Source organism: Desmodus rotundus, chromosome 11 (assembly GCF_022682495.2).
Source record: "Desmodus rotundus isolate HL8 chromosome 11, HLdesRot8A.1, whole genome shotgun sequence".
Lineage (NCBI taxonomy): Eukaryota > Metazoa > Chordata > Mammalia > Chiroptera > Phyllostomidae > Desmodus > Desmodus rotundus.
Window position 1 is genome coordinate 46,449,042 of NC_071397.1, and position 19,593 is coordinate 46,468,634.

At 33.9% G+C, this 19,593-nt stretch overlaps 1 protein-coding gene across 3 annotated transcripts in view; it reads right to left on the bottom strand.

The window, feature by feature from the left end:
• The window catches only part of MAP3K7 (mitogen-activated protein kinase kinase kinase 7), a 58,176-nt gene that overhangs the window by 7,689 nt on the left and 30,894 nt on the right, over nt 1-19,593 (bottom strand). The window contains exons 9-14 of one of the 3 annotated variants that reach the window (XM_045188595.3): nt 18,280-18,361; nt 16,114-16,244; nt 15,335-15,464; nt 12,776-12,856; nt 9,681-9,745; nt 940-1,045 (exon numbers count right to left, since the gene is read on the bottom strand). In XM_045188595.3, the coding sequence (XP_045044530.1) occupies nt 940-1,045; nt 9,681-9,745; nt 12,776-12,856; nt 15,335-15,464; nt 16,114-16,244; nt 18,280-18,361 (595 nt within the window). The remainder of the gene's footprint in view (nt 1-939; nt 1,046-9,680; nt 9,746-12,775; nt 12,857-15,334; nt 15,465-16,113; nt 16,245-18,279; nt 18,362-19,593) is intronic. The other 2 variants (XM_045188596.2, XM_024551727.3) reach the window with 2 other exon arrangements.

Consider the following 19,593-nt stretch of genomic DNA (forward strand, 5'->3'; position numbering starts at 1 on the left):
AGCGATCCTAGGCTGGGCTGCGGTAGGGATGAAACTTAGAAGAGTTTTTGCTACCACTAAATTTAAACTTACTAAAACTACAGAGTACACACCCCTGGCTAAACATAGTTCTATCTTAACATGACACAGAGAAAAGCCACCCGGTTAATTTTTTAAATTAAATTATAAATTTGACTAAACCATGCCAAATATCTATAAATACTTATAAGCAGTATTTTAGTTTGTAAACACAGTAATCTAATTTTTTAATTTCAATTTAATTGCCACTATTAATAACATAGTTGATTTTTTAACATATTGATTTTATATAAAATCCCAAATGGTTTAATTTTCCAAGGTCTAAGAGATTGTCGTTTTTTCTCTGACATCATACCATATAAGTAATTTTTATAGGTGCATACTGCCAAGTATTTATCAAGGCATTCTTCTAATGCTAAGGAAAAGTTAATTCCACTAAGGCATACAATTTCCTGCTTGCACATAATGAAACTACTCCAGATTAGATATTAAGGCTAATATTTTGACCAGTTATTCATGTTAGGGAGTTTTAATAACTCTTAACAGACTTTTAAAGGTCTATTTAGCAGACTATTCATATAACTGAAATGAAGTTTCCTTATTATTTAAAATTGATTTAAAAGGTCATAGCCAGAAATTGTTTTCTCACTAAAGTACCTGATATCTTATTATCTTTAAAACAAAAGACTGGCATGAAGGTAATTATTTTTACCATTCTGCAGATGTTAGGTATTGGTCTCTGTGTCAGTATTCAAAAAGACATTTTTAAGTTTATTGCTAAATATCTGATTTTATTAATATGGAAATCTAAACTACTGTACAATGCCTGCCTTTGTAAGGATTACAGCAATGACACAACTAAATGACAATAAACATGGTAAATTCAACCTCATAATGATAATGAGGAAATACACTGGTCACCTGTGGAATCATCAGGGGTCCATGGATGACTTCGAGGTGGCTTTTCTGAGGTTGGTCCTGAGGTAGTGATCATTCTGATGCTAGGACTAGATGACCTACTGCTCACCTGTAGGAAGAAATGACAGATTAAAAAAAAAAAATGACAAGAAAAAAATTTCCACCACAAGGCAAAGGACAGAATTCCATTTTTATCAGAAGTCCTGAAATACTCTTGCAAAAACAAAACAAAAAACCCAAATAAATCCTCTAAGGAGACTGCACATATACACAACATACACACACACTGAACACTAATGGTCAAGAGCTTTTGTTTGGACTGCCTGCTGCACTCAGAGAAACAGGCTGAAGTCTCTGGCCTTTGTAGGACGTGAGTCAGGCTGGAGAACCCCATTCACGCTTAAAGCTAAAACCCCAAGAAAGGCTTTACTTTCAGGTAAAGAAGGAACTAGGAAAAAAAAAACCTATCCTACAAAAGAAGATAATATATAAATTTGTCTGTCTTGGAAGTGGCTGTGGGTGGAGGGGTGAAAATGTATCCACTGTGAATCTGCAATTTCCAGAACTGATGGAAGATACAACAAATCCCAATCATTACAAATCCCGAGCAGAAAAAATACGAGAAAACCTGCAATACTGAGTTAAACATGGGGCAAATTATAATCAAATTCAAAACAACAACAAATAGAAGAGTGTAAAGAGCAGCCATAGAGAAAGGATAGATTATCTATAAAATACCAGTAAAATTCTCAATAGCAACAAGGGAAGCCAGAAAGAGAATTATCTCAAACTGATAAAATAGAATAACTGAGAACTAGAATTATTTAGCCAACAAAAAAGTGAGAATGAGGTCAGAGTAACATTCTCAGATGAGCAAAACCTGAGTCTATCATTCATAGACTCTTACCATAAGGGTTTCTATAACATGTTCTTTAGGGAGAAGAAAAATTCTTCCCTAATAGAATGGTTAAGTTGAAATCAGGATTATTGGTAAATACAAGTATGGATCCATATACTGAAAATATTAAACAATGAAAACAACAAATAATTTATAGAATTACCAAACAAATAAGTAAGATGGTACTTAACTCTGAATAAGCAGCATTAGCAAGAGGAACGTAAATTAAAGAATCTTCATAATGATTAGAATTAGGGTAAAAATATTAACTTTATGTTGGGCATGAGTGTTAAATTTCCCAGGTAATTACTAAAAATAGTAATATATCTAACTCCCAAATCAGATCAAAAAAGAATGGAATGAGAAATATATTTATTGAATTCAAAAGAAGGCAATAAAGGAGAAGGAAAGAGAGATAAAGCATATAATAAGAGAGAACAAATTTGTCAGCAGTCATAATAAATATAAATGCATTACATTCTTCAGTTAAGATATTTAAAAAAAAATCAGATAGCCAGGGTGGATTAAATGCTATTTATAAGAGACATATATGATTCACAGAGGTAGAGAAAATAGAAAGCGAAAGGATGAAAAAAGATAACCAGGCAAAAACTACCCCAAATAAAGTTATATAGCTATATTAATATCAGAGGAATATATTTTAGAGCAAAAAAATTACTAGGGAAAGAGATATAAATGATTTAATTTATAACATAATTCAAAACTAATATGCTGTGCTTATAACAATATAGACTGTACCTACACATAACTTCCAAACAGATAAAGCAATAAAACTGTAAGAGAAACATTCACGATCAATCATAGTGAGATATTTTAATTCTCTGTAAATGATACATAAAATCAGACCAAAAAACAAAATATACACATAGCATAACCTAAACTCCATGAACCCTATGTCTGAAAAATGAGAATATGTATTTCTGAAGCACCCATGGAACATTCATGATAACTGATCACGTGCGAAGCTATAGAGATCTCAAAAAAGTTGAAAAAAATTATTATCATATAAACTGATCTTTTTGTATTGATTCACAATTAATCTTTAAAAAATCCCATGTTTAAACATTTAAAGACACTTCTAAAACACTCACTGGTCAAAAAAATGGAAATTAAAAAATATCTGAATTGAATTTTAACTCTAATCATGCTAAAAGTTGTGGCATGCGACAAAAGCAGCACTTAAAGAGAAAAATGTGTAATTCCAAGTTCGAGGATGAGGAGTGCCTGTATCAGTGCGCAGCACACAGAATGTTTACTAGTTGTTATCGGGTCAGTTCTGAAATTCTCACCCTGGCACTCCTGAACTTCCATCCGCGGGTTTACCTTACCTATACAGAACGCCTCTCCTCTGACAGTTCCTTATGCCCTTTTTCCTCCCTGCTTTTAATCTTGACCTGGAGTCATTCAAGGACTACATGGTACAGTGCAAAGAGCATGTATGAAGCTGAACTATATATGACTGCCACTTTTATAGGTCAAAACAGTCAAATGCAGCAAATTCACATGACTTAGTCCAGCGATTTTCAACCTTTTTCATTTCATGGCACACATAATCTACTAAAATTCTTATATAAAACACACATAGTGACTAAACCCTATCACAAAGACTTTTCTCCTTGAGTTTTGGCTGTATTTACAGTCTGTTCCTACATAAACTTCAACTTGATCCAGAAATGCTCTATACTATTTTCAAAGTTTGTGATTTTGCAAAAGCATAATAATCTCATATGTACTTTTGTATTATACTCCCCAGGATTTAGGAAATGACTGACTATACAATAACCACATAATTATTGAATAAGATAATAATATAAGCTGTTGGCACTCAGAAATACTCATTGAATAAGATGATAATATAAGCTGTTGGCACTCAGAAATAAGACTGGCACTGCTTAGGCTTATTTACCTTGTATACAATGTATAAGAAGAATAACAATACACACCACAGAGAACCAGTAAGGAAATAGATTTCTTATTTTTAAAATGCTGTTACCCTCGGTAAAACAAGTACATATATTATTCTTACTGAGTCCTTTTAACCTCTTTTACTGAAAACAAGTCTTGTGATTTAAAGAGTACACTGATTTAACCACAGTTTTAATCTCTATTGTAAAACAAGTATAATTTTTCTTCAAAGTGCTAGTAGAGGAGGGTTTCATAGTCAACCTGATTTTATCTTAATAGTTTAACATTTTAAGAGGAAAAATAAATGTGTTTGTAACATGAGACTCATATCAGTTATAAGATATTAAATAAGATACAAGTAATAATCAGGTTTAAATATAAGAATAGATTTTGTATATTAAAAAGGCCACTGAACATTTATCATATTAAAACAAATAATCCTATTTGGACCTACAATGAATTACAGTATTTCTTAAGTTTATATCTTTCTCAAGAGAATTCTTTGCTACTTATTTCTTTTCTCCTTCTATTTTCCAAGAAACTCTTATATAGCACCTAAAGTACACAGTCATTTTTTTCTACTTGAAATTTATTATCGCTATAAACCTAAAAAATAAGGCTAATATTTTTAGGTCAAGTTTCAAAACTGGTCTTTCCTTAAAGCTACAAGAAAAGTTCTAATGAGCTAAATTTAAATACATAAAAAGACTTCGTAATTCGAGGAGTATCTCATATATTCATAATACCTCAATGAATAACATAATATGTATGTTTGTAGAAAAAAACTAAAAAAATATTTAAATATACAACCATAATTATATTTTTTTAATATCTGAAAAATAGAAAGTATAAATAAGAGGAACAGGTAATATCTGACAATTTACAAAAACCTAGTTTGTGGGTTCAATTTATGTTACTGCTTACAATTTGCTAAGGAAGATGTCTTATTTTATAGTAGCTATTTTTTAAAACAATCAGTGGTAAAATTCCGATGGCCATAAACACTCTCAAACTATTAACTTACTTAGGGTGCTCCTTCCTTCAGGACATTTACAATTACTTTATTTTATGCTTAGTAAACTGCAAAGTTTAAGAGATACAGAAAACTTGACTTACCAGAGGGATTGGATATGAAAGTGGTTACGAGAATACAGAAATGCCACATAGCAGCAGCAAAAGAATACTAAGCCAAATTTAAACTGCAGGGGCAAATTTACCATCATAGACACGAATGAGAATTGGACTTTGACCAGAACTTTATCTCCACCGTTTATAAAAATAAATTTGGTGTTATTTTACAGACAAAAATAAAGCTTTGCTTCTTTTTATGTCTCACCTGAAAGACTGGGAAAATATTTTCATGAGGCAAGAATTTATGGCCAGTACTACTGTTTAGACTGACATTTTAAAGCTATTTAAAACCCTCAGAAATCTTAGTTGCTAAAATTATACCAGCACAAAACAGAGATTAAATGTTCATTTATATAATATTCTAGCCAAAGTAACATCTGAATAACAAATATTACGAAGAAATACATATTGGTTGGTAATGTGCATTTACAAGCGTACTCCCGCCATTATGACAGCTACAGAGAATTCAATTAAATCTGTACATGACTGTGTGCACTGAAAACGTTTTTCTAATCTGAAGGTATAAGCTCAATTTAATTCTGGCTTCACTTGTAGTTTATTATGAGAAAATTTTAGAATTTTATTATTCTTACCTGGTCTTTAAATTCTCTAATAGAAAAATACTAAATTCCTATGACCCTGAAATTATTTAAAACTACTATGTAAGTTTCTGATTTAGTTTTATCACAAAATTATTTACACTAAAGGTACAGATTAAGGATGGACAAAACGTAGTCGTATAATAAATTACATCTCTTAAATAAAACAATGTATGATTATACATCTCTGGATATGTGATAGAGGCCTTTAAGAAAAATATTTTCCATAATCCCTGATAGAAACTTCTCTTCTGATACAGAAAGAATAGAATGACAATAGATTACTTCTTTTCAAGTGTTGTTGTTTTTCTTTGTTTTACTTCCAGATTGTAATACACTACAGCAAGAGCAAGGAAGTGGTAAGAGCCCTGGAAGGCAGACTATGGGGAGACAGGCATACAACATATATTAAGCATCTCCTGTGTCTGGTACTTTCACATGTTATAACCCTGAGGTGTGGGCATTATATAACCACTGGCAGATAAGGTTACTGAAGCTTAGTCACATATCTGACTAGTAAAACTAGACTCTAAACTCCATACAAAATATAGTATGTCTACCTTTCTAAATAATCATAATTGCATCATCTTGCAGTTGTGATTTTACTGATTTTAGTCCCCTCTAAGAGAAATCTTATAAATAGACCTGTACTGGATACATTCCCAGAAGGGCTATGCAGGTGTACATGAGAATATAATTTTTAGTGAACCACAGAAAGGTTAACCCAACTGTATAAAACACAAATTGTGCAGTCATCTGTAGACATTTATTATGAAGGTAGGTTAGCCTGACTCAATGACATGATGCAGCTAAAATTCATCATCACTGCAAACTGTTTAATTAATGACAACAAAGACTATCAGAAGTCAAAACACTTGAAATTAAAAGGCTCTAGGATTACTTTAGCTTCTGTTACATTCAGTTTTATATGCACAATGGAATGATAAAAGTGTAGAGTTTGGGTGCTTTGGTATCAGATCTGGATTCAAAACTTGGGTGATAGCAATTACTGACAATGAGAGTTAGGCGAGCTTCTCTAACCCCCAGTTTCTTGATCCACAAAATGAGGAAAATAAATGATACAAATTTATAGGATTAAGATTAAATAACATATATTAAAGGCCTGATTGGCACAAAGTTGGTACACAATAAACAAACAGGACCTGCTATTAGAAAGTGCTGTGGGGTAAGATCTGCCCAAATATGCTCCTTGGGGACTGGGCGGTCTTGGTAGTTAGTCTCTGTCCCCCAGCTAAACGCCACCAGGAACACACCTACAGTAAGACAAGTTGGTTTCAATTTTTGTTGCAGTGAAACAGAAAGCTCACCATGGGGCACTGTGGGGTGTCTGTGTCAGAGGGTTTTAGAAGGAGCTTATTACAGGATTTAGGATTTTGCTTTGTGATTTGGGCATGCTCCAGAGAAGAAGGGGTTCACTCTAGATGGGGCCAGAAAGCAGGAGCAATTCTACAGGGAGAACAGACCAGAGTGAGGATAAAACTACAACCGGAAAAGCAGCAGCAGTCACTCAATCAGCTGGGAGAAGGCAGTGTGCAGCATTTTGTGGGTGGCACAGGGACCTTGTTCTTGTCTGTGCTTGGACAACATCACAAAATGGTCTTGTTTCATCTCATTTTATCATGGTCTCAACATAACCTTGCCTACTGGTGCTCTGCGAAACTGCTTATGTTCTAACAACACTGAGCCCTCAGTGTCAGATCAGTTTGTGAACATCGGGCTGCTTTTTCTCAGCATCTTTTCAAAGCATCTAGGAAGTCCGATCCATTATGTGTGCTTAATAAGCTTCCTGAATAAATACCTGAATTAATTAATTTAAAAGTGATTTGTATATTTTGAGTTTACAAAAAAACTTACACAACTACTTTTAATAAAGAAGCTTGCTTAGTTCATTATGCCTTTCAATAGAAATGGCAGTACAAAAACTAATTTGATTTTAGTTTATAGATGGAAAGTCTAAGTGATTTTATTAAGATCAGGCTTAAACCAACAGCCAAAAAATACAGACTCTGGTCAGTTTAATTTCCCCTAGGAGATGGAATATTAAAACTTTATTAGTAAGCTTTCTCTCTTCCTCTGATGACTGTACTAGGTGGGCCAATTATGTTCTTCGTAGTCTTCATCAACCTCCGTGGCTGTAACAAACGAATGGACCCAGCAACCCTGTGCGTGTGTTTCATCATTGTTTAGCTAGACTCTAAAAAGAACTGTGCCTTCAATTTTGAAAATGCATGTTTTGCAAACTTTTCTTCCTCAAACATTATTATTTTCATGAGTAATATAAATTATTTAATGCTCAATTATCATTAACATTTTCAGGGGAAAATGTTTTCACAGTACATTAGGGTTACTGTTTGCCATTCTCATCCCAAACTGGGTATTAGGCATTTAAAGTTTCTAATACTTAAGTAGTTTTGAAAGAGTGAACCAATTTTAAAAACTGTCTACACATAAGTTATATATCACCTATTTTAGAACACATTTTACTCCATATCACACTCCCCCTCATGCCAACTCTTCTGGAGTAATCCATTGACAACTCGTGCAAACGACTGACTTACAACCAGTCTGCCTTAATTCCAGTGTTTTACTACTTGAAGATATTGTAAACAAGGGTAACGATCATAATCTCAAGTAACATAGAACTTGTGAGGAAATAAGTAAAGTTTCGTATGGTGAGGTCAGTCCCGAATTATAGCAATGCCTATTAGAGTACAGAGAAAAGCATTTGTACTAGCAGATGCTTCTAAACTGTCTTAGGGCAAGCTTCTCATTCCTAGTCAATGGGAGAATACTTGGCTAGAGTTTGTCATAACTGGAATATCAATGGCAATAGTAAAGAGTTAAAAAGACTGAGGTCATCAAGCCTTTAAGCAATCAAAGCAAATACCAGATACGTTAATACCAGTATGTTACTAAGTGCCCTGACTAATACTTTAAGTACCTAAGGAGGTGAAAAGTGGGAAACTTCATTCAAAAGTTCTGGAGTCTCACAAAAGCAGATATACCGAAAAAGCTGCTATTAAATAAATAAAATCAAGATCTAGGGTCACCTAGTATCATAAAATACACAATAAATCAATGTGTATGTGTGTATGTATCTTATCTATGCCTGCGCACATCTGTGTGTATAAGTGTGTGTATAGACACTGTGAGGAGTAATTTTTATTAACTGCAAAGAATCTCCAAAATTCAAAGTGTAGTATAAAAATGATATAATAAAACATCTTTCTAGGATAAACGGTATTCATACATTTTACCATAAATTGAATACACTATTTATAACATATAACCCTATAATTTTATGAATATGGGTAACAATATTTTTATTACTTCGGATGCATACTGTACTCAAAATTTATTTATATTTCTGCACAACTGAAAACATATCAACAAACACCTCATAATTAGGTCCCATTCATTTCAAGAATATGACATATAAGGTATATATTATATATGTTAAGTTTATCAATCTGAGTAAGAGATGAAAAAACAATGACTGAGCAGCAACTTTACTTGGTGGGTTAAAACTCTGTACTAGTCAGTAATGGCTTAATTATAGCACTGTCTGGATCACCTACAAAAAAGCAGTAATAAGGAGATGAGGGGCGTTTAGCAGAGCATCCAGAAATATAAAGATGAAGAATGAAAATCTTAACCACTGGCATAGAAGCCATTCTAGAGTTTACCCAACCTGCTTAGTTAATATTTTTCATAAAAGTATAAATCCAGTGAATTTGACAAATTAAAAGATGTTAAGAGTCCTCCAGGTATGTGTCTTATGTGATTGCAGAGAAATGACATCTTATTAGGGAAATATTTAATTATTCCCTATAGAGGACAATGGTAATGACAAATTATTTCATTACAAAACTGAATACTTCCTTATTAAAGCATGTATAAAAACCATGTAACATGCACAGGACACTACTGAATTAATCAACCTTTCCTAAATTACCCTTCTAGTTAAATTAGTAATGGCATGTAGATTTTTTCTCCTAAGAACTTCAAGTGCAAATGAACTTCTCTATCACATGTGCAAATGAACTTCTGTATCACAATTTTAGGTCAATTCATAGAATAGTTTTGCAGAGTATATATATTACAGTTAATTCTTGAATACTACCCATTACTACCGTTCGAAGACTGAGAATTCAAATGTTAAGTCTTACCTGACCAGGTTCTGTTCCAGTAACAGTCAAGTCTTGGATGGATCTACGTCTTGGCTGTCCGTTGCCTTTTAAAAAATAAAAACCATAAAATGCTGAAATCTAGTCAGACAATAAGGATGTAATTGCTATAGTAGGAAGTTGGAATTTGCTGCTTCTTGAATCTATACAAAATGTTTGTGAAAAAAGTGAATTTGTTATAAAAAAGAAAGAGAGAAAGATGTAAAAAAAGGAAGAGACACGGCTGCAGTGTTTTAACTCAAAAGTTGCCAGCCTGAAGTGAAGTATGCCCTAATACAATAACCACTCCTACTACACGAATAGCTGCTGAACTCTCTCCCACCATCTTCTGTCATGTATTTAAATAGATGAATGCTTGGGGGATGGGACTGATGACGGCATCTATTTCAAGGGCCTTACGTTACTGCTTCTACAGCAAGGCAGCTATCAGGTTGTAAGACATGACTTTTAACCAACAGCAGTACCTTGTTCATTTCAGGGCCTGAAAGGATGCCTGGGCTTTAGAAACCTCTATGCTGTAATAATTTAAATATCGGTTTATGAAAGAATTCTACTGTCTTCAGTAGAAAGAATTTCTACTTTAAGTCTTCAGCAAAAGAGAATGAATTAAGCAATAGCTGCATTCAGCAGTTTTATTTGGGCATAGGGATGTTCACACAGTACCTTCTAAGATGAGAGATCAGCTGTCTAAAAGGAAACATCAAAATATTATGAATAACAGCTGACAAAATACTCAAAATTCTTCTGATTCTGAATGCTGTGTTATGTAATTTCTCAGCTAGTGGGCAGCCTGGGAAGATGTACTCTAACAGTTGTGTCCTGTTAGCAGGCAGAACTCATTCTTAAAATTTATTCATAATCCTAAGTATCTTATTTTAAACTGATGAGCAACATAATTTAGCATCTTAATCCAGGTGATCCCATTATTATATTCTGTACATAAACTAAAAGGACCTTACAATAAAATAATAATGTTCGATTCAATAATGTGTAGTGAATACAAAAAGTCAAATTTATAGCCACGCTTGAAAGTGTAAAACGTCATCACCCTTTTCCATTTTAAGTTGTTTTAGAATTTTGTAAAACTATAACTCAAAAATGTATTACAAATTTCATTTTATTCCAAGTTCCAACGTCTGATTAAAAACTAACATAACAAACTGCACATTCACTCACTCACTCACACTAAGATATCTTTGTGAAAACTTTTAACTATCACTGGTTCCGGAGGACAAAAAGGATCCTCACTACTATGACTAATGAGCAATTTTAGGCACATTTCATTCAACATGATCATTCTAAAATTAGCTTACATGAGGCAGGCTTGTAAAAGTGTCTGGAATTCTCTTTTCAGATAAGCAACCTTTGTGTATCTGGGGAACCACCTAGTACACGTGTCTAAAAATCACTACATCACCACTGCAATAACAACAAAAACAAACTCAAATCTAGGTGGGGGTAAGAGGAAACGGAAGTAAAAACTTCTAAGGAAGTAGGCTAAAGAAGAGCTGACAGTTAACAAATGCCATAAAATGAAAAATTTTTAAGCTACAGCATGAGCCAAAGCAAGCAATATTAAGCAACGCATTTTAATTAGCATAACCATGGCAGAAACCATATGGCATACAGTTCAGACAAAGCAAAAAAGGGCTGCAATCGAGATACTTGTTGCTCCAATATTAAGTTTTAGGTCATAATTTAGAAATATGAATGTAAAAAAAATCAAATACCTATTATTAAAAATGAAAATTACTGGGTGTGTTCTTAGTAAATTAGATTGATTTTTTGGCAACTAAATACTAATTCAGAAACTCACTTATTTTACATTTTTTATTGTTCCTTGATATGTGCATACCTATGTTACACATGGTAGTATAAAAGGAAAAAGAAACAGAAAGGGGGGGCAAGATGCCTAAATCAAGAAATTTGAAACCCGAAACAATGTCTTTAGTATTCAATTCTGTAATGAATTTTGGAACTTTTCATGACTTATGACAGAAAACAAGTAATAATAAAAAAAAAACTTTTTTAAGTAAGAGCAACAAAAGGAATACACTATATCCCTAGGCTACCTTACCTCCCACTCCTAAAAAAGAAAGGATGGTTGGAATGGTAGCTTACAGGTCAAGTCAGTTGTTTCTACAATAATGTCACAAAAACAGAATCCATCTCTTCAAAAAGCTGCTTTATTAAGTACACTCATGAATGTGTGTGGGAAAACTGTACATTTTCTTATCAAAATTTTGGGGAAGGAGGTAAAGGAAACCCTAAAGCAGAGGTATAAAGAAATGATAATTTGGATAACATACATTGTCTCATACTGAAGGTCACATATGCCATTTAAATTTCTATCAAAAATGGTGATTTAGATTCTATGAAATCATTACCCTAATAAATAAAAGTAATTTACCAATTTGAGACATGAGTACCATGTGTGAGTTAGGTATAAAAACAAGTAATTTGGAGGAACATTCTCCTGACAATACACAAGAATCAGAAATGACCATGATTCTTTGGCAAGATACCATGCAAAACAGCAAATCTTATTTAATTTTACTTTGCGACTATTTTCTAAGTTAAGGCAAAATTGTATTTAGCAACTCTCTTTTCTCAACTTCATATTTCACTTGCTACCAACAGAAAGAGGCTGGGATAGAAAGCTTAGAGGGAGCCCCCAAAGTAGTGACTAAGGAAGAAAAGGAGCCAAGGACAACAAGTACTTTTCAATATGAGTAGTTGTTTCCTCTTTCTGCTGGGTGCAAAACAGGTCTGGGTTCAATTTATCTACTCACCTAAAAGCTGAGAGGAAGTTGGTAAAGTCTGGGCTGGCATTCTCCCTTCTGTGAAAAGGTTTACTTTGCCTTCTAGTTTATCCTCATTTTGGGATATCTGAGGTATCCTGTCAAGCCCACTTCAGTGTAGATAAGTGTATACAGTTCTCAATCTGTCTCCCTAATTACTGCATGCAAGGTATCTATTTTCATGTCCTATAAAAATTGGAGCAAGAAGCATTTTATAAGTACCAGGGATCATTATTCTGGTTCCACAATTAGACCAACTCAGGTGGTCTATGATACCTGATACGACGATCTCAGGGACATCCAGAATGTTGCCAAATGAAGCAGTTTTACGGTGGCCCGGTTTAGGCTTGGAACAGGCTGCAAAAACATATATATACAGTATACATGCAAACAACCACAAACGGTGACACAAAACAATAAATTACAAAAACAGAATAGTTTTCAAATAGTTATGTTAATAACACTCCATGCAGAAAGGCATGCAGAACTATCTGACTCTTCATTCATGCTCAGAAAAGGCGGGATTAAGGAGCAAACTACCAATACAAGATGTTTCACGCATTGGCTTTAATTAGCAAAAGGAAAAAAAACAAACAAAATGGACAGAGACAAACAAAGCTGCAGGGTAATGAGGAAGCTAAATTCAAACATGTCCATAGAAACAATCTACCTAAATGAAACTACTGATAAGTGGTGGGGCAGGGGGAGGATGCGGGGGTGGATGGGTGGGTGTGGTGAGTGGCTAGGATGGAAGCCGAAAGGAAAAGAAGAGTTAAAAGAAACAAGCTGCTATGTTTGTTTTAATTACAAAAATACAGAAATATATGTTCAAGTTAAGGTGTTTCTTGGAGTGTACCACAAAGTAAAACTCATTGATTAAATGATAATTATTGAATCAAAGTATAAAATGTATAAGCTTTTATAATTATAAATATTTATACTACTTCTGGTAACCTGAATATTTATTGTGGTTTCCAAAGTTTAGGATGCAGTCCCACTAAACATAAATAGTGTTGAAAAGCTGGAGAATACGAACCTTTCAAAGTAGGGCACTGCACTAAAAAAATCTGAACTGTATAGAATTTAATGGCTGTTCAATAGCACCTGTTTTACATTTAGGCAGAAAAAAGGATACGGTAATGTAAATCTTTACCCTAGTGAACTAGCACTTCTGTAGAAAATAATTATAAACCAGTACCTGACTAGAAAATTGACACTAGCAGATATAAAATAATAATTACAGCACTACTTCCTGTTTTAGGGTCACAATCACTATTTGGCAGGTCTACCTTGAATGATATACCCAAAGTGGGATAGATTCCCCAGTGTGAGGGTATATCCACACTTATCTGACATTACAGTGAGACTCCCTCCCTCCACAGAAACACTTCTGACTCATGGAGACCAGGAGAGCTTGTCGGTGGCTTGTGACTTCCAATGAACTGGACTGTTTCTGAAGCCCAATCTGTGTGGCAGAGATGCTTATGCCCTACCAATCATTATTTTCCCCTTCTTTCTTAGCAACAGAGACCTTAGTTTTACTCAGGACAGCAACGTTCCCAGGTAAAATATCACAGATCCTTCTTTTTGTTGGAACCATGTGTGGCCAATAACATAAATGTGGAAGTTGTTCTGGGAAACTTCTGGAAAAGCTCCTTTAAGAGCTTGGGCATGTGGCTTTTTTGGTCTTTTCTTAATTTTTCCTTCCTGTTGTCTGGATTGTGTGGATGTGATGACTGGAACTGTAACAACCATTTGGAGCACAAAGTATCCCTGAGGATGGAAGCCGCACCATAGGGACTGTGGCACAGAGGGGCAGAAGGAATCCAGTTGCTTAATGACCATGGAGCCAACCTCAGATACGTTTAAGTGTGAAAAATAAAAGTTTATGGGTTAAAGACACTGTTATTTTGGATATTGTTTTATTGACCTGATTCTAATGCTAAATAATAAAATCAGTGATCATGATTAGTTGAAGGTAAGTATAGTATAATGGTCTTCTGGACTTTTTGAGAAGAACTCCACAGAAAATGAGAATATACACATATACAGTTAAAGACTAGAGGTAAATACATAAACGTGTTTATTTCTGAGTGGGACGACTGTGAAAGACTAAAATTTTTGTTATTTCCACATTTTTCACAACAGAAATGTATTTCCTTTTAAAATCAGCTCCCCTCCACCTTTGGGATGGGAGAAAAGCAAATTAAACCAGCATTACTAAAATGAAACCTGGCTAGAAAGAAAGGGTAGACATTCACTCAGGTACTAAGACACATAATATTTTTATGTGACTAGTCCTTCCATATTTAATCATTTTAAGAACTTACAAAATGGAATTTAAATGTCAGCTTTTTCAAGATCGAATTAAATTAACATGATCTTTTATTTTTACAATTAAAAGCATTAACCACAACCAACTTAACTATCTTTCCCACTGGCAGGAGGAGGAGCCGACAGTAAGGTCATATCATGTGAATCTGGAATATATTTTTTTCTGATTTCAAAACAAAATATTTGCTATTATTTGAGTTCAGCACAAAATTCTAGTAGAGTCACTCAAAAACTTCCAAAACTTTCTGGTTTGGGTAAAATTTCAATTTCTCATATAGATTTTCTGTTCATGTTTGCACTGAATTACATTTGCTTAATTTTATAAATAATATTCCTTATTTGGAATGTGAGAGAAATGTACAAATTATGCTAGAAGCTTAGAAGGTATATTGCAAGCTACTTCCTGCTTTAAAAAATCTGAAGACACAAAACCCCGATATTCTATTGAAACAACTGAAACTATTATTTTCACTCCTCTTCAGACTTTTATTTCCTTTTTACCTGTGGTTGCAGCAATCCTGGCTTCTATTTCAGACATGTCGGCACTCATCCTCTTGCCCTCAGAGGTTGGGGGCAAGCTCTCTACGCTGCTCCCACGGGAAGCTCCCAGGCTTAACCGGCCAGATTCACTCTGTTAAAATTACAGGTCAATTTGAATTACTGCAACTCTTTAGATTTAAACTCCCAGACAGCCTAGGAGAAGAAATACTAACTGGGATTCTTATAGGTTCTGTTATTTTTCTGAAAGAAAACGCAAGTTTTCAGGGAGAGGGAGCTACAGGGCTAAGGGAACAAGCTGCAATACTGCCCTTTGGAAAAGGGCGGTTGCTGGAGTTTGGAGTTAAAGGTCCCAATTATTAGTTAAACTAAATGTAAATGCTTCAGACAAGATGAATAAAATAACACCTTAAAATATTTTTAAACCAATAATAGCAAAAATATAATAAATCTGAACGACATGAAATGATCCATTTAAGACAACTCCTTTAACTGAGTAGAACAGCAAAGAAATTGCCATTTTATAGTTTTAAATATCAACCATTAAAGTTAGGGATCACTGTAGGGAGGGAGCTGCATAGTTAGCAAAGGCAGCAATTATCAGAAAGGAGAACAATTTGCTAAGAGGAGATTCTCGTTATATGCCTCCACTCTTAAGCTTATGTCTCAGGCACAATTTTCAGAATTTGTATAATGGAGGATGGCAAATCATTTCAGTTGCTATAACATTATGACTCCTAGTAAGGTTACTAAATGATTTTACTTCTAATTATAAAACAAACCTGTTGCTTTGCCTGATTTTTCAATAATTTTGATTCTAAGCGTTTAATAGTATCATTTGTGGAAGGAACTTGCTCCATATTAGTGTCACTTTTATTACTGGTATTTGTAGAAGCGATGTCCATGAATGAGCCTAGGAAAACAGAAACATTTATGATTATAAATGGGGAATAATATAAATACTTCATTCAATATGTAATATAACTTCTTTTCTAAATTAGTAAGACATAAATAGAAATAACTAATATTTTCCAAGCTAATGAAGATAGCCCCCAAAATCCATTTTAAATAAAATTTAGGAATAGCACAAAAAGGGAACCAAAATGTTGAATAGTCTTCTCATAGTCAAAGATGGCTTTAAAGTTGTTAGTCTGAACCAATAGTATAAAGTGGTTATTAGTCAAGACGGGGAAACCTTGGCAGGAGTGAGTTTGAAAGGGATATCAGGAGGTTACTTTGGAAAATAAGTTTGAGTTATTAGAATTCAAGTATTGGATATAAGTGTGGAGTTCAGGTCTGTGATGGATCAAAACACCAGCAGATAGATAGTATATAAACCCGTGATATTAAAAAAGATTACCAAGGAAATGAGGCCAAATACCAAGCAAAGAGGCCAAATTACTGAGCCCTGGGAACTCTAACATTTATAGGCTGGGAAGACAAGAAATAAGTAGCACACAAAACCATCAGATAGTGCCCAGAGGTGTAAGACAAAATCCAGGCTAATACGGCATCCTGAAGATCAACTGAAGAAAGTCCTGTAAAAAGGAGAGTGTGATGAACTGTATAAAATAGTACTGATAGTCAAAAAGGATGAGAACTAAAAATTATTCATTTAGTTCCAGTAATTTGGAGATAAGTGGTGATACCCTGACAAGAACAAATCTGGAGCAGTGGTATAATAAAAGCCTGAGAGGAGTGGACACAAGAGACAATGGGAACAGAAGCTAAAGAATAAAGACAGATTATGTATGCTCTGGGAATGATACCAGTAGAAAGGCTGAAACTGATGATGCAAGAGACAGAAGAATTGCTGGAATGGGATTTAATGCCCAAGTTCACAGGCTTGCCTTTGGCTGGAGGCAGGGACAGTTCAGCCACAGTAACAGAAGAGACTGTGGAGTAGATGGACACAGATAACAGGTAGATGGGCACATGTAGTGAAGGAGCTTGTGGAAGCCATCTTCTGATTAATCCAATTTTTTCAGGGAAATAGTAAATGAGGTCAGCTGAGAGTGAGGATGGGGAGGAGGTATTTAAAATTTGAGGAGAGAGGCTAAAATATAAAATTAAGTCATCTAGGAGAGGGAAGTGGGACTAAAATAAAGTACAACTGTCCAAAGCACTAAATAGGCATTTGAGGATAGTAAATATGTGTCATCTCCAGGCACATTCAGCTGCACTGACACAGGCAAGCAGTAAGCAGAGGCAGACTTAACCAGGCTTGTGGTCTAGCCAGGCAAGCTTGAGACAAGGCTAGAGGGCTGAGGATTATTCCCAATGGAATTATAATAACTGCCCTGAATTAAGTGGAGGAGAAATAGGAAGAACCTAAGAGGACTGAGGGTCAGTGATAAGGTGAAAGAATCAAAGGGCTGATGGTCACAGTATAAAAACAGGGACAGGGTTTGAAGGTAGTAGTAGAAACAAAAAAACAGTACAATTTTTCTAAGTTGCAGTATTATTTCTACTATCTTTTTTGATGAACACAAACTATGAATCCCACTACTACTTCATGAAAACTGAAGAACTCTGACCTAAAACAGTAGAAGAGTATCTGTAGACTCTTCTACAAAGAGCAAAAAAGTAGGGTGTGCATGATGAAGAAATACGCTGTTATATATATTTATAATAATTTCTAATACTATTTAATGTAGCAGTATTATATAAAAACTATTCAAAGAAGAACTGACATTCACAGCAATATAATATCCAATACTTTTGTATATAGCTGTGGAAGAATTCTGAGACTTCGAAGCAGGTCTTCAGTAACTCTTTCAATCTGGGGCCTTCATGAAGAATGATGCACCTAGAAACTCAAATTGCAGTCAATCGTATAAAACGAAGAAATTAAACTGCAAATGGGGACACCATTCATTGCTAAATTATAATTTCATGGGATAGATACAAAAAAATTTACTTATTACTCTTCCAATCTCTCTATTTACCTGTACTGGTGGCAGAATTGCTCTGTCCTTCATCCGAATACTGACAAGGGTATTGTAATGGCTCATCTGCTCCTGGAAAGTACTATATATATATATAAAAGTAAATCCAACTTAAAATTTCTTTAATACAAATTAAATCCTGCAAAGATTAACAAGTACATCTGACTTATTTCATTTTCATGGGATTTGAATGTAGCAAAGATGCTATTTTACTTTCCTGAAGGCATAAACTGACTTTGTAGACACCTAAGGTTTTGATTTTATAAAGATGATGATAATGTGTTCCTTTTCTGAATTTCAATTATGATCAATGTCACCTATTATACCTAAGAAGCTATTTCACACAGAGACCAAAACCCAAAGTCTTGAAGAAAACAGCAATATTTCTCTAAGGGATTATATGAAATACAATAGTATCATTCCTCACAAATATATAAAACATATTTATGTTCTCACAGCAGTGATATAAACTTCCAAATTATTGAAATGACTGTTAGACTGACAACTGAGATTGGTGTGCCAAAGAATAATTGTCAGAACTAATATTTTAAATAAAAAGAATAGATTATGGATATCCCTCTATGAACTGGACATATAATATTAGGGATATTTATTGCAAAAATTAGAATTTAGGAAAAAAGGATTTTCTTCTTAAATTAAACAAAACATATATTAAGCACAATTGCAATTTGAACAATTTATGTATCCCAATGTTTTAAGGTATCTGACTATAGAGACTAAGTTGTTTCTTTATGAACATATCTTTAGGGTTCAGAATTCTGTATATAGCTGGTACCCAAGTATGGTACTAAGTTTTAATCATATTAGTTTGAGCTGATTTGTTTGAATTTTCAACAGAATGAACAAATTAAATCTTTGGCCATTTAGGAAATCACTTAGCTACATTTAAGACATTGAAAAATTCTTCTACTGAGCAAACTGTTCTGAAATTCAAGGACTTTTATTAAGTATATTAACTTTTAAAAGTCAAAATACTGCTTGATAGATTTTGTTAGTGAACCAAAAACAAGAGGCCTAAAACTATTCAAATAATTATAAAAGTATTTCATTTATAGACCAGGAAATTTTGGTAATCATTTAAAAGGGTTGTTCTAAATTTAAAAATTCTATGAATTCTAGAAAAGAGTAACTTTTTATTAGCAAATGGAAGACTGAAAATGTGCAATGAGAAAACAAAAGGTAAAAAAATCACTTAACTAAATGTGTCAGAATGCAATCTCTCTATGGCCCTGCATAAACGACTGCTTGATGAAGATTTGCACTAAAGAAAATTAAAAACTTAGTTTAGCAAGT